Source organism: Boleophthalmus pectinirostris, unplaced genomic scaffold (genome assembly GCF_026225935.1).
Source record: "Boleophthalmus pectinirostris isolate CB_2022bp ecotype Guang Dong unplaced genomic scaffold, ASM2622593v1 HiC_scaffold_21, whole genome shotgun sequence".
NCBI lineage: Eukaryota > Metazoa > Chordata > Actinopteri > Gobiiformes > Gobiidae > Boleophthalmus > Boleophthalmus pectinirostris.
The window spans coordinates 19,195,194-19,210,538 of record NW_026571175.1 but is presented as its reverse complement, the minus strand read 5'-3'; the positions used below and the strand labels follow the sequence as shown (position 1 = coordinate 19,210,538).

Below are 15,345 nucleotides of genomic sequence, written 5' to 3'. Positions count from 1 at the left end.
TCTTGGATTCATCAGTTTGTCTGCAGTTCTCCGCTTCTCCGTCAGTCTGACAGATGACATCTTGCTTTCATAAGTCCATTCTTTATGTTGTCTCTCTAAGCTAACATGTTGAATCTATCCATCCTCCATCACTGCTTGTATGTAGCTCTGTGTTTTGCCCAAATCTACAGCAAATGTTTGACCAAGCTGTTCCACACTGCATTTGTGGTGCAGGCGTCTCTTTCTGACATGATGTATTGTCTGTGTTTAATTATAGAGATGCTGAATAAATATTTACAGATGGGCGATGTGTCTCATACTGGCCAGACCAGTGAGACTGTGATTTATGAAGTATCTCTTAATGTTAATGTGAAACGAATGGCTGTCAGTGTGTATATTGGCTGAGCAGAATATCCGATTGTTGTTTTGTGAGTAAAGGTGCTCTATGGAACTTTTCTAGTGGAGATTGTCTTGTTGTTGTACTGAATGGAATTAATGAAAACTGAATGGCCCGGTGGTGTCACCTGCTTGTTTCTGTGGAGTTAGATCAAATTAAAGCCATATTGTGGAATAATAAAAAATTCTGGCAAGCAATAACATCTCCTTGGATAAGATTACCCTAGACACATGTAACCCTTTGCATACATTTAAGGATTTTTCATCTAATCCTCAAATAAATTTGAGATGTGTGTTGTAACAAAGGTTTTAAACTGTGTGAAAAAGAAAAGTGCATTAAACTAACTTCTTATGTAGTGGATTATACAGGCCAATATGTTAATGCTTGAAAGGATTATAATCGCCCAAGGAAGTGAGAAACATTTATGTGCGGCAGAGAGGTGCAGACAGGAGGTATACAGCTGTGTTTTGCATGAGCTCCTCAGCCTCTGGGACCAAGCTATACACTAAAAACACATTAAGCGTTCACTTCAAACTCACTGGAGGCCCACAATGTTTCCTAATGCTGTATGATTTTTATTCCTCAGAACTAAGTGTGTGCATGTGTGTCTGCTGCCTCTGCCATCTGGACTGTGGTCAGCGTGGGGCCTCTGGAGGGCAGCTGGCCAGCAGCCGCTCACCTGGCTCTGCTGCTCTGTGCCAACTTCCACACCTGCTCCAACACGGGCACCACGGACTTTAGGCACAGGCATCTTAAACTATGGACTTTGGGTTTTTGTTGTTTTTGTGGAATATTTAGATTGTCGTACAGCTTCTGAATTAAAACTCCTGTATGGGGCAGTGATTATAAGTTTCTACTTTATAGCTTCTGACTGTTTTCAGACTGGGGTGGTGAATTACAATTTGGAACATTATTATATTGCACTATAACAATATATTTAGTTTTCAAATTATTATTAGGTAACATGCTCAGAATATGTGAAAATATCATACTCATAGAGAGGATATGTTGGTTACTGATGAAAATAGTTGGGTTATAGTACATTACTCTTTGTATAATGGCCTGTACTGAAATCATACAGAATGTTCAAAAATACTAGCCATGATAACAATATTGGGGTATCATAATCTATGGTATTAATTATTTAAAGCAAGTAAATCAAAGCTGAAATTAAAGTGTGGCTAGTAGAACTCTGAATCTATATTACTAGAAACATTATTTGTAATGTACTGAGCCACCATTAGACTGTTCCCTAAATAAATAGTCTTAAACTCAGCAACACCAGGCTGATACTTGTTCCCCTCCAATAATGAGCATCTCTGAGTTTTGTGCATCTGTCTCCACCAATCTGTGCCAGCCTATCCATTTAACATATGAGGGCGCTTCCTTCCTCTGCTTGTCCTGGGCTATCAATTACACTGTCCTCTCTCAGCGAGGAGGATGCTCTTTGTGCCCACCAGTGTCCACACACAAACACACAGGCCGGCCCACAGAGGGACAGGCACCTGCAGAGTGTTTGTCACCTCGTCTGTTGGCATCTGCGACCGCACGGCATTGTGGGAGAGACGGCCATCTGCTGCCGGGTATGAAGGGGGAGAGTGGGCACAGAGCTACATGCTGCTCTTTTCTGTTCAGTCTGAGCTGGTGGGGTTTCTACTGTCTCTTTAGTTTCAGAGACTGCTGCACTTTGTATATAACTGGATGACATCATTTGAGTTCACTAAGCTTATTAACACTATATTACACAAAATGGACTCTTGTGAGCTTTAAGCCATCTTAGAATGTTGTTACCTCATCAAAAACATACTTGAAGTTGTCTGTCTGTTTACATCTCCAAAGCTCAAAATGCTCTCTTCCACCTTGTGATGTCATGAAGCCATAGTTTTCAAGTAAACAGCTCCTTTTAATATTCAGAAGAGACTGGCAATTAAGGGCTAAAATGATCCAAAAGATTCTAGTAAAGGAGTTTAAAAACACAGTGGAGATCTTCCTGTACCACATGACATCAGTTTTTTTTTTTCTGTTTGAGAGAAGAACTCTTAAATATGCAGGGTGTTAAATGTGTGTGAATGAAACAAAGCACAACTCCTGGTATGTCTGTGATAAAGAAACATTACAACATAGAACAGAAAATTGCCTAATATGAGTCCTTTAAACCAGCATGTGTTTTGTAGTGGGATTCCATGGAAACAAGAGGACAGTTTGTTTAGTTGAAGTATTGTCTGTGTGATCCAGTCGTAGGGTAGGTAGGGTCCCATTTTTTGCTAGTTTAAAGGTGCACTGTAGGTCCGTCTGCTTCTCTCTATGGAGATTACCTGGAATGTTTCATAGTATAGTATTACATTTATTTATCTCTATGGAGATGGCAGGTGACAGCACAGAGCAAAATTACATGTCAGATCTGTGGAGGCAAACACATTCACAGTAAGAATGCAAGTTTTTAGGTCAATAAAAACCCATGTTATCGAGTAAATGCAAGACTGATATGTTTAATGCCATACCGACAGCTTTCAACCAACACAAAAACATCTTCATGGAGACAAGCAAATGGCAGACCCTCTACCTGAAAAGTTAAAGTAAAGTGCACCTTTAGAAACAAGAAAAATGTGCATTAGTGGATTTGAGTGATTTCAATAAGAGCACCACAACTGGAGTATATGCAAAACTAGTAACAATAAAGGTGCAGTGTTTTATTTGTCATTAAAAGATGTACAAAAAATCACATTAATTAGGCCCACCTCATCTGCATGTTTTTGGAGAGAAAAGCAGAGTATCTGAAGGACAGCAGCACAAGAAAAATATACAAGGTCCACATGGAAGGCCTAATCCGGCATTCAAACCCAGGATCTTGTTATGCTTGTTATGAGGTAAGAATCTTAACGACTGCACCATGACCGTTAAAAGATGGCAACTTTCGAATGTCATGACAACCAAAATATCACACAAAAGTATGAAGCATTCTTCTTCAGCTTTGGAGGTGTTGCTCGCATTTTAGCATGATATTTTATGAAATGGACAAAAAAAGTCTCACTTCTATTACCTGCACTGTTATTGATGTTTTAAGCTAAGACAGATTTTGTTTTATGAGATTTGTAGATCCTTGCTCTCCTTTAAAAAGGATGACAGCCCCTCAAAGACATTTCAGAACAAATGATACAAATAAACAGTATTTTTGGATCTCTGTGAACAACACACAAACAGCTGTCTTTTATCAGATATGAACTTTTAGCTCGTTACACTGGAAATGTTTACCCCTGTTCCCGGAAAGACAGGCTTGATTGACATGGCAGCGCTAGTAAAGTTTCCTCAATTATCTTGGCAAGGTTACAATCGCTGCCTTATGCGTCGCAGCACGTCTGTGTCACTCTCAACACAAAACTAAGGTCTTATCTACCCACAGTGCACAATTTTATACCAAGTGTATTTAGTATATAAAACCTGATTAGACAATTAAAACTATTTACATCCTATTTAAATGCTGTGATTATTATATAATGTGGTTTTAATGTCATTTTACGATTGCTGTTTATATTTTAATGGCAAATATAATAATAGCCTACCTTACTGTATTGCACAAGCTTGACAAGGCTCTGAAAGCTACAGTCATTATTCATTCACCCCACACCTTGTAAGCTATGTCTAGACACACATGGGAGGAAATTCTGGTGTCTGCTTAAGAACAGTTAATCAAATGAAGTTAAAAGCAAGTGCTCATTCAGTGGCATTTGCCAAAAAGGTGGTTTTCTGCGTATGAAAATCAGTTATCAGTATACATTTGAAAATAAACGGCTGTAAATTATATCTGCTTTCTAACTGCAAGAGCAGTGCTGAATGGGACATAGATATTAGCCTATATTCCTGAAGGACAATGGGCCGCTGCTGGTTGGACCACATCACAGACAGATGTTTGTCCAGCCGAGCCTGCAGTGCCACAGGCTCTGTGTGCTCCAGAAAGCCCAGAGCAGCTGCTGCTTGGTGCTGCCTGGTGCTGCCCTCAATGCCCGCTGTGTCCCCTCCTGCAGGCTGCAGGTCTATTATGTGACCATTAAACAGGCTTAGAGGAAGAGCCGACTCATCTCAGCACTTTTGTCAGATATTAGCAGATGAGATTCACTAACTCAGGTCATTATTATTACAAAACTATTGTATACAGTATAGTCATCTTCATTTTCTTCTTTTAGTAATGTCTCCAAGTGAAAAGGTGAATTGGATTGATTTGGCACAGTTTCTTCTTCACCATATGCCCTTCGACAATCTGCATTTATCATGGCTTGGCACTGGTAAATACAGTATGCTTAAGGCTGCACTGTCTAGACATATCCACAACAATATTTTTACGTAAAGGAGGAAGATTTTCTTGATTCAAAAATGACTGTAAATTAGACATATATGATATAAGATTAATTAGCTCTTTTGAAATCCTAGCTGTTTTATCTTTCAGCGTGTGTGGTAATGATGGTAATGTCAAGCTTATAGAAAAGTCTTCTAATGAGAACTCTATAATGGAAATGTTGTATTCTGAAACCAAATACTGTCTTTATTCTATTGTATGTCATGTTTTTATCTATACATTTTCATATCTTCATTATTTTTGTCTTATCTCATTCCTGTACATTGTGATTAGGTGATAGCACACCTGCTGGCTTTGTCATTATTCTCCCTATTAATATGCATTGCCATAAAGACTCACCTTTCCCCACGCTGACTTTTATCTGATGTAACAGTCATAGATGCATTTCAGGACTTGATCTGATGCGAAGATTTCAATTATGTCTTGAATTCCAATAACATTTCATTGTTCTTGTTTTTTTATGAGGTCCTCTATCTGTGTCTCTCATCAGGCATATCTCAGTGTGCTTTGCTTCACTACATCTCCTGGCCACAGTGCAGTCCTTCAGCAGAGAATCACACTGCCCCCTTGTGGTAAATTGCTACACACCAACACTGACTATGTGCCTTGGCTCTCTGCCAGTGGCTCAATACCAAGATCTGTCATGTACAACAATAGATACTATGCAGGTTGGAGAGTTGTGTACTCCTGGCTACTTCTCACCCTCTTCAATGGTCGAGGCTCCTTAATTCACCGATCAATGCAGATCATTTTAATAGCACCTTGTGGAAAGAGGTTAGTGAGAGTCAAACAGAGGTGAAGTCTCCAAACCACAGCCAAGTTGTCAAGCAAGCCAACTGCAAGAATCAGTTTGTTCAATGGTTTGAAATTTGTACTAACACTAACAATATATGTTTCTGTTTAATGATTTTGTGATACAATCAGCAGAACTGATATTGCAATGCTGAAATGTTTAATTCAAATGAAAATGTTTATTTAAAGGCTCACTAAGGTCATCTGCTAGGCTCTATGTATATGCCATTGCCTTGCCTGGAATGTTCCCCAGTATGGCATTACACCTGTCTATCTTCTGGAGTCAAGCAGGTGACTCTGACTCCATCAGACTTATAAGTCAGATCCACAGCAACTCCACTCACAATAATACTGCAAGTCATTTTAGCAATAAAATGTATGTAAATGCCTGATATGTTCATTCCATGCAGCACAGTGGCATCTCATGGTATACCCTCCACAAAAAAAGTTACACGGTACCTCTTTAAGCAATCATATACAGACATACATTATAATTTTATGATTTCGTAAATAAAATATTGCCTTCTGTAAAAGGGCAGTGAAAGGTGGTAATTTGAGGAGAAAGGCCAACACTTAGAGTGGATCCAGGTGACTTGTTAAAGGGATTGTTTAAGATTTCCACTCAAAACAGAATTACAGAATTTTATTTATTTTATTTATTTTACTTATTTTTTATTATCATTGTGAGATGGGGTGACTAAATGGAGAAATACTATGCCCCAGAACTATAAGATATTCCATTATCTTCTTTATAAAAATGTAGTAAATCACATTGTTGTATGTGTCGTGTGTGAACTTATTTAAATAATCCTTGACTACATTGTAAGCCGTTCTTCAAATGACAAGATGAGCTAAATGGGCTCTAACAAATGGAGCAAGACTGTGCGTTCTGTGACAAAGCGCTGTTGTAATGAACCTGAGGTGGCTCTCCCCCATACATCATGTGGAGTAAATTTGCCAACATCACTCTCTTTACCACAGAGCACGCTAAATGAGGATTTATGCTCTTGCTTCTTATCATCCCTGTCCTCTTTTCCACCCCACGAGGTAGCCACTGCCATCCGAGACGCACACTTCCACCAAAGGCAATATCCGCTCGCAGTAATTATATCAGAGCAAGAGATAGCTCATTAGCATACGCGTGGCATGTCAGGAATACAAGCGCCTTTACACACACAGAGCATCATGTGCTGTTGCATGTGTCTCCTATCTCCTCTGAGGGTGCTGTCTCCTCATCTCAATGGCTGTCAATCAAAAACGGTTTTAAGGAGGATTTTTGTGTTGCTCTGTGGAAAGGCAATCATAAGGGACAGTTTAATGAGATGAAAAAGTCTGTGAGCACAAGTCCGGGACGTGACTACAGGTTTGATTAGAAATGCACATAAGGGCCGTGATATTGTGGCATTGATGTCCTATACGTCCTGAGCGTATAGGACATCAATGCCACAATATCACAGCGTTGTGATGTTTTGAGTATAGTGCAGAAAAAACACTAGTGTATGCATTATGTCTTAATGCCACTACAGAAAAGAGCAGGACATAGATAACAAGATTCCTAAATCTTCAAATAATGCAAGACATTGCTGCATTATGTAATTGGGTCATGTTAGTAATATGTCAATAATGAAAGTCAGTTTACACTGGTAATTTTTCCATGGAATATGTTGATTGTATTGAATGAAGAGTAATAAGTTGTTTTCTGTGAGAATACAAGTAAGTAAAACTTTCAATAGAAAACATGACTATAAATATCCTCTTACGAATGGTGATCTAGACAGGATGTGGTCTGTAGACAAAGGTCTTGTGCCTCAGAAATGTCATTGTGAAGACTGAAGACCCACCGTCCATTTCCATCAGCGCTGCTCTCACTAACGCACTCCTTCTCATTCATTGTCATTGCCTTTCCCTTTAAGTGCACTTTCGCCCACACCACTTGGAAATTGATTGAAACAAAATGTCACAATTATGCCCTGTAGCTCGCCGCTTCAATTATTCATCAATTAGGGACCGGGCCATTTTTTTTCTCTGCTCCAAGCTGATTTTTCATTCAGTTTGCTGGAGATGTATGGCTCCCCTGCTGTTAACCAGTCCAAAGTCATTAGTTTCTGGGTTTGCAATTAAAGCTGATGCATTATGCATGAGGCTTCGACTCAGTAGACACGCACAGCAGCCGCGGCCGCTGCAGATCTCAACCAGCTCCAGAGGCATGGACGGGAAATTAATTTGGTCAAAATGAAGTTCTCTCTCTCCTCTCCTTCTCTGAGCTGTGACAGGCTGAACAGATGCCTGAGAAGATAAGGAGGAGCTGGTGATGGAGATGAGACAGGTATAGAACCAATGTACCTTCACAACAACAGCCCCATCAGATTTTAGCATCAAATAGTCTAGATGCACAAACTGCTCATTATATAACAAACTATGGCTCTTTTTGTATCAAAATATAATACATGTGTAGTCTGCACTCATGTTGTCATGTCAGGTTTTTTCATTATTATAGTCTCCAAAATTCACTCATTCAGCTGGAGAGGATGTACTACTACTGATTAATGATTGACTGGAATGGAGGATTCAAACCAGAGAGAATCCCATTAAGTTTACACCAACTGGATTTTAGCATTACAACTGGCCACCCAAATGAGAGATCCATGTGATTTCTGGTTCAGCTCTAAGAACCAAAACACAAAATAAAAACATAAACAACTTGGTCATTATGTCAATGTTTTGTAATAAAGAATAAATCAGCATTGTAATTGTTATCAGCAAGAGCTACATTTAAATTGAACAAGTCTACCTGATATCTGCGGACACAATATTATGTTTATGAAATTTAAGTAGAAATGCTACATACTTGAGCTTGTTCTACGGGTTTATTATATGTGCTGAGTTGCTGCCACCTAGTGTTTTTATAATATTAATCAATAATCATTAGTAAAATTTAATCAAGCACTTTCCCACATTAAATAAAGCTCAGTAAAACATCTTGTTAAGGTATAATAAATGTTCTTTTTGGTTCTTCATGTTGAAACCACACTATAGTAAGTGTGACCTCCAGTGCTGAAGCACCTGTAGGAGCAGAGAAGGGCCCTCACTGGAACAGTCAGTGACTTCTTCATCTTCATCACCTATAACAGAAACACAGCAAGGTCAAACATCAGACATTGTTACTGCAGTTTCACAGCAGCAGCAGTACAGCCACAAACACAAGCGGAAGGGGCACAGAACACTAACCTTCCGGAGGTTGACAAAATGCACACACTCCAGCCATGTCGTGAGGATGGGTTTCAAACACAGCGAGCAATAACTGCCTTTGGCCAGTAAGGTGATGAGGTTTGGGTAGTAAGGAAGTGTCTTATGGACCAGAGAGGACTTATTTCTGTCCTCATGTAGAACAAACCTGGCAACTAACTCCTGTGGACCACAATAGGCATTTGTAACTGGCTATGTTTGTTTGGTTAGATGGTTAAGAAACACAACCTTTAAGGAGAGCATTTCTTGTCCCAGCACTGAAGGTATTGGGTTGCATTGAACTAACTTATTTCCTTCAAAGTAGAGCTCAGTTAGGTGCAAATGGTGAAACTAAAGAAAGTAAAGAGTCAGTGTCATGCTATTTGTATGATGCCATGTTATAAAACTGCATGTACCTCTGCAGGAAACATGGCCAACTTATTTCCAGCCACATCTAAGACTTGGAGCTTGGTCAGTACTCGAATTCCCTGGTTTAAAGTCCCCAAATGAATATGAGAAACACAAACACAGACTAAAAGTAAGAGTGTGTTATCACCACTTACCTCGGGGAGTCTGTTGAGTTGGTTCTTGGCTAAATATATCTTGGTTAGTAGTTTACAGTGGTAGATCTCATGTGGTAGTTGAGACAAACAGTTGTCTGTGAAGTTGACCTCAGTGAGTTCAGTGAGATGACCAAGCTCTGAAGGGATGTCCTCCAGTCTGTTGTGGGCCAGACTGAGGCACTGGAGCTTTGTTAGACTAAGACAACAAAGACAAAGAACACTTTTATTTAGCAACTTAGCTTATGCAATACAGCCTATAATACATTATCCACCTATTGATTTCTGACGGAAGCCTTTGAATGTGGTTGTGGTTTAAATTGAGCACACAGAGGTTTTTCAATGAACCTTTAATAATGCAGATACACAATATTATGTCTTGAAAAATACACACATCTATGTGGCGCTACAGCTGCCTGCAACCGAACTCACCTATCACCTCAGATGACACTGCGCTGATGTGGTTGCTGTACAGATAGAGCTTTTTCAATCGTTCCAGATGGCCCACAACAGCAGGGATCTCCTTAAAGGTATTATTTCCCAAATTCAGCTCAGTCAGCTAACAGGAGGAGCAAAGTGAGAGATATTTAATCACAAACCTGGGCGCCGTGTAAAACATGCAAAATAGACTATTTTGGCAATCCTCCAGGTTCCAGGTAGTGACACGCACGTGTGGCAGCCGGAGCATCTCCACAGGCAAAGTACAGATGTGGTTATTATTCAGCAGCAAAACAGAAAGCTGTGGCAACATACAAATATCCGAAGGCACCTCCTTTAGGTTTCTGGAGCTCATTTTTAAAGAAGTTGCTCTGGCATAACACGCCCTGACCACACACTCGGCCATCACAAACCTGGGCACGGCGCGTTCGCGTTTCTATGACAACGGACGCCTTGAGATTTACGTAATCCAACAGCGACCTCCATTGATAGAACGTGAGCATTAACAGATATGAGTTTAAGTCGATTGAACTCGTTATTTGTAACCATCACTAACAAAATAATACAAGGAAATTCGTGCACAATTAAGCGGTTTTGTTAACGTGTGACAGACACTGGCTATTCACATGGACACTAAAATCGGATTATTATTTTAATGACAAGTGAGTACTATGGGGGATCACGATCAAAAACCTGTTTTAAAGCATTTAAGTAAACAGATTTTTTTTCTGCTATTTGTGTGAGTAATAACCATATCATTCATGGCGTTTTATAGAACTTTGTATATACTAGGATTTAGTTTGTGCACAGTAAAAAAGTGCATTGCCATAGAGCATTTCACAAGTGACCAGCATTATAATTCCAATAAGTGCAATGACAGGAACAGGTTATACTACACTGACATTAGGAAGCCTAAAAGTAATTTGCCTAGTCTGTGAACCTTAACACTACATCAATAAAATGAAACGCTTGAGTATTGTAAGTGTTTATGTTACCATCATTAATTACAATTTCTAATTAAGTAGTTCAGTACAATCACGATTACACAGCAACAACAGTTTTATCATGGACATGTCATTAATGTCTGGTTTTAGATAGTGATGTGTAAGTAGATTTAGTCTTCAATTCACTGTGGGTCTCATCAAGTCAAAGTGAAGGAGGCAATACTTCTCCATAATGCTAGTGAAATGTGCTCTCCTCCAACAATAGGAGATTTCAGTAACAAATGACAACACTAATTGGAAGCAGCACCAGTGTCTTCTCTGCAACATGCCAACGTGCCAAATCCCAGACACTATTAGATTTACAGTGGCTGTCTTTTGCTGGAGAAATCGTGTCTGTCACATTGCACGTTTCAGGTGTCCTCAACCGGTTCCTTCAGCTTCTCCACAGAATTATAGTGTTCACCCAGTCCATAGGCATGGCGCATGTAGCTGGAAAAGTACAACACAGTGAATAATCTACTCGCTCAGTGAGTCACAAAATGTCATAAACCATCATAAACCATAAAAGCATCTCTTCAGTACAAAGCTGAGTCTGGCATGCTATATATACAGTCCCTGACAAAAGTCGTGTCGCTTATCCATTTTGTAGAAACAAAAGCTTATAACCTGACTTTAAATTAATCGATTGGTTTTAGAAATGTCTCATATGAAAGCTAAAACCCTCCCAAATTATGCTCAACATACTAAAATAAATTTACTTCACTGAAGAAAGATTGATCATTTAATGAACACAGAAAGGTCAGATTTTGGCAAGACAAAAGTTTTGTCGCCTACAGAAAATTGAACACATAATTTACTTCAAATACAAAAATATGTTGCATAACATCAGTGAATGAAGTAGTGGTGCTGTGAGATCCATATTTAATATCTTGTATGACTTCCATGAGCTTGAAGGACGCATCCATGCGGTTCAACAATGATTCATACAATTTGTTGATGAAGTCATCAGGAATAGCAAAGAAAGCGTCTTACATGCCTCCCAGAGTTTATCAAGATTCTTTGGTTTTGCCTTCCATGCTTCCTCTTTCATTCTACCCCAGACATGCTCAATGATGTTCATGTCTGGTGACTGGGCTGGCCAGTCCTGGAGCACCTCGATCTTCTTCGCCTTGAGAAACTTTGATGTAGAGATAGAAGTATGCGATGGAGCACAATCCTGCTGCAAAATTTGACCCCTTTTATGGTTGGGAATGTAAGAGGTAGCTAATACTTCTTGATATTTTAGGCTATTGATATTGCCTTCCACCCTGCAAATGTCTCGCACACCCCCATACTGGATGGAACCCCAGACCATGATTTTTCCGCCACCAAACTTAACTGTTTTCTGGGTGAATCTTGGATCCATGCGGGCTCCAGTAGGTCTCCTGCAATATTTGTGTGGCGGCTGTGATGTAATTCAACCGAGGATTCATCTGAGAAATCCACCTTCTGCCACTTTTCCAGTGTCCATCCTTTTAGCAGGCTGTGGGCCTTGGCAAATGCCACACGGTTTTTTAATTGCCTTTTGTTTAGTGCTGGTTTCTGTGCACTGATTCGATCATGGAGGCCATTCCGAGACAGAATTCTACAAACTGTTCAGGTTAACACAGGGACTTGAGGTAACCAGGCCTGGTGGAGCTCTGCTGCAATGGAAAAGGGGCTGGCCTTGGATTTTCGAATCAACAAACAGTCGTCCCGAGCAGTTGTCTTGCGGGGTCTGCTGGACCTGGGCTTGTCAAAAGCATCTCCAGTCATTTCAGATCTTTTTCTTATTCTTTGTACTTGATGCTGAGACACATTGAAGGTGTCAGCCACCTCAGCAGCGGATCTGGTCTTCAGCCTCTTGATAATTAACACTTTGGTCTCAGGGTGGATCTTAGGCATGTTGTCAGAGGTCAAGTTGCAGTTGATGTGAAGGTCTGGTGTGCTGGGGTTCTTTTTATACACACCCACTAATTGATTGTTCAGTAACTGATCACAGGTGAGGCTGTAATCTAGGATTGGGTGCATCATACGACAAGGCGACAAGACTTTTGTCTTGCCAAAATCTGACCTTTCTGTGTTCATTAAATGATCAATCTTTCTTCAGTGAAGCAAATTTATTTTAGGATATTGAGGATAATTTGGGAGGGTTTTCTAAAACCAATCGATTAATTTAAAGTCAGGTTATAAGTTTTTGTTTCTACAAAATGGATAAGCGACAAGACTTTTGTCAGGGACTGTACACACATATTCAACTATAATTCACATGGTTGAATAAATAAATACAAATTAATATCTTACACAAGGGTTATAGGTTCACCACTGTATTCCTCTCCGATTTTTATAGTTGTAGAGTCTGCCTGTACAACTTCTATTGGTAACTGAAGAATATGGGTCAGAGCCCGCAGCTGCAAACATACGCATATTATTCAGATTATCCAAACAAAGCGAGTCCTGTGACAGTTACTTAAGATAAAAGAAAATACAAAAGTACCTCTAGTTGACCTCCCCAAGCAGATGTATGCTCCACATCACTGCAGTATTTTTCAAATTCCTCTAAAAAATATATATATTAAATATATTTTACTTCCAAACTAGTACATCTACTACTGAGAAATTGGCACTTTCATGTGTTGTAATGTGTGTTGTAATATCATAATAATGTTATGCTTTGTTTTTTTGCATTAGGAGGTGACAGAATCAAATTCAGAGACACTGTGCAGATGGGACAATGAAGCCATCTTGGGTACTGAGTTTGAAACTGAAAAAAGGGTAAGGGGTGTTTACTGTGTTAGACAGAGAGAGTTCCTGAGCATCTGAAAGATGAATAAAATGAAACAGCAAATAGCCTTTCATTTGTGCAGTAGAGTTTTGAATTATGTTATTGTTTATTTTATACTCAGTCAGTGGACTACAAATGGCAGTTATGTGGTGGGATTAGGGGGCTTCTGGATACTTGAGATGGGATTTGTGAGGAATGCTCATAATACCTGTTGTTAACAAATCACCAGTGTTGGGGTTTGTGAGGAACGGCCAGAAGTCATCCATGTTACTTCTCATGTGTTCAGCAGTACGACATCGCAGTTCCTTTACATTCATGGCTCCCCCAGACTGCATAAAAATAACAGTTAAATAATAATGATTAAATGGTCATTTTAAAAGATGGCTTGCTCATACATACCAGTGATTTCTGTGTCAGTTGATCTTCAATGGCTCGGTACATGCAGTGACCATCAGAGGAAATCTCTTTGATCTGTAGCTGCTGCTGAGCCAGTTTCTGAGCGAGCTTCAAGCCCTCCTGGTGCCTCTCTCCCAGAAGGTTTTCTACCTCGGCTTCTGCTATTCTGCTCTCTCTTTCTTTCTCTTGGGCAGCCTTCTTGTCCTAAATCAATTGAGTTTAGTCAACTATCCTGGAGAATATTTACAATTCCGTATTTCACCCACAGTTTGATTGACAGTTATGACAAAAAACCTACCCGTCTCTTCTGGGCCTTGGTTACGCGGTGTTTGGATTCTTCTTGTTGTTCACTGTCCACTGTCAAAGTCTCAACTTCATTAGTAATCTGCTCCACCTAATCAACAGTTGTTCTCTTAGTTCATAAAACATTCAAAATATGGAAGTGTCAGAACCAGAATAATTACTTTTATGTCAGAAGACTTAAGATTCTTGAGTTCTTCTTCCTGTTTCTGGTTCAGATCAGCTTCCAATTTTGCAATCTCTTCAGTCATCTGTTTTCTCCGTTTCTTGTCATTTTTAGGGACGGCATTTTTCATGCTCTGTATTTTTGCTAAAAGGCAAGATGGCAGTAGTTTACTAAATAAGGGCATATAGAACTTAAAAGTTATACTATTTAAAACATGAACTACTTTTATTATATCCTGAACAATATAATAAAAATGGCTAGATCATGATTCACTGGTGCACTGCAAATGCATCTTCTTCACATAAATGCAATAAAGCATGTGGCTATCAAACTTTTGTGCCAACAAACCTTGTAATTCTTTCTTTTCCTTGCGATGTTGTTTTGCAATCAGCTCCTCTGGAGAATCCACTATCTCCTCCGCCATGATTATTACGGCTTCTAAAGATACTAAACTTTAATTTGGAGCGGCGACGGATGCAAAGAGTAAATGTTCATTGTTTAATACATCCTACAGTGGATAAAACTTATATTTTCTTCAAAAAACGTGTAGAGATGATCACACCCGGAAATGCTCAGCGGAAACGGGACTTTTTCTTTTCTTTTCGATTGCAAGTTCAAAGTCTGTATGCTATACTGCCACCTCTCGGCAATAACAACAACTGTGTCTAATATATAAAATATATTCTTCAAAAGCAAATTGTAATATAACTTAGTTTTACTTTGTTACCCTCTGAGACACTAAAACATTTAAATATACTGGTCAATATTTGGCGTACAGTTAATTACATTTAACTGAAGGTATGTCCAGTACTTAGGCTAAATGTAAAACCATAATTCTTGCATATATACATATATATGTGTGTGTGTGTATATATATATATATATATATATATATATATATATATATATATATATATATATATATATATATATATATATATATATATATATATATATATATATATATACATATATAGGGTCTGGACTAGACTGG

At 39.1% G+C, this 15,345-nt stretch overlaps 2 protein-coding genes across 2 annotated transcripts; both read right to left on the bottom strand.

The window, feature by feature from the left end:
• Positions 1 to 8,533: 8,533 nt before the first annotated feature.
• On the bottom strand, positions 8,534 to 10,148 carry lrrc69 (leucine rich repeat containing 69). Its single transcript, XM_055157620.1, has 8 exons — positions 9,975 to 10,148; positions 9,737 to 9,863; positions 9,580 to 9,652; positions 9,308 to 9,503; positions 9,161 to 9,232; positions 8,994 to 9,095; positions 8,748 to 8,927; positions 8,534 to 8,641 (listed from the first exon to the last, which is right to left on the bottom strand). Exons 1-8 carry the CDS (start codon positions 10,146 to 10,148, stop codon positions 8,534 to 8,536), a joined length of 1,032 nt encoding a protein of 343 aa, XP_055013595.1.
• A 563-nt stretch (positions 10,149 to 10,711) lies between these two features.
• Positions 10,712 to 14,958, bottom strand: otud6b (OTU deubiquitinase 6B). The gene is made up of 8 exons (XM_020932460.2): positions 14,700 to 14,958; positions 14,350 to 14,495; positions 14,184 to 14,279; positions 13,889 to 14,089; positions 13,698 to 13,818; positions 13,202 to 13,263; positions 13,009 to 13,115; positions 10,712 to 11,175 (listed from the first exon to the last, which is right to left on the bottom strand). Exons 1-8 carry the CDS (start codon positions 14,773 to 14,775, stop codon positions 11,097 to 11,099), a joined length of 888 nt encoding a protein of 295 aa, XP_020788119.1. The 5' UTR covers positions 14,776 to 14,958; the 3' UTR covers positions 10,712 to 11,096.
• Positions 14,959 to 15,345: the final 387 nt, after the last annotated feature.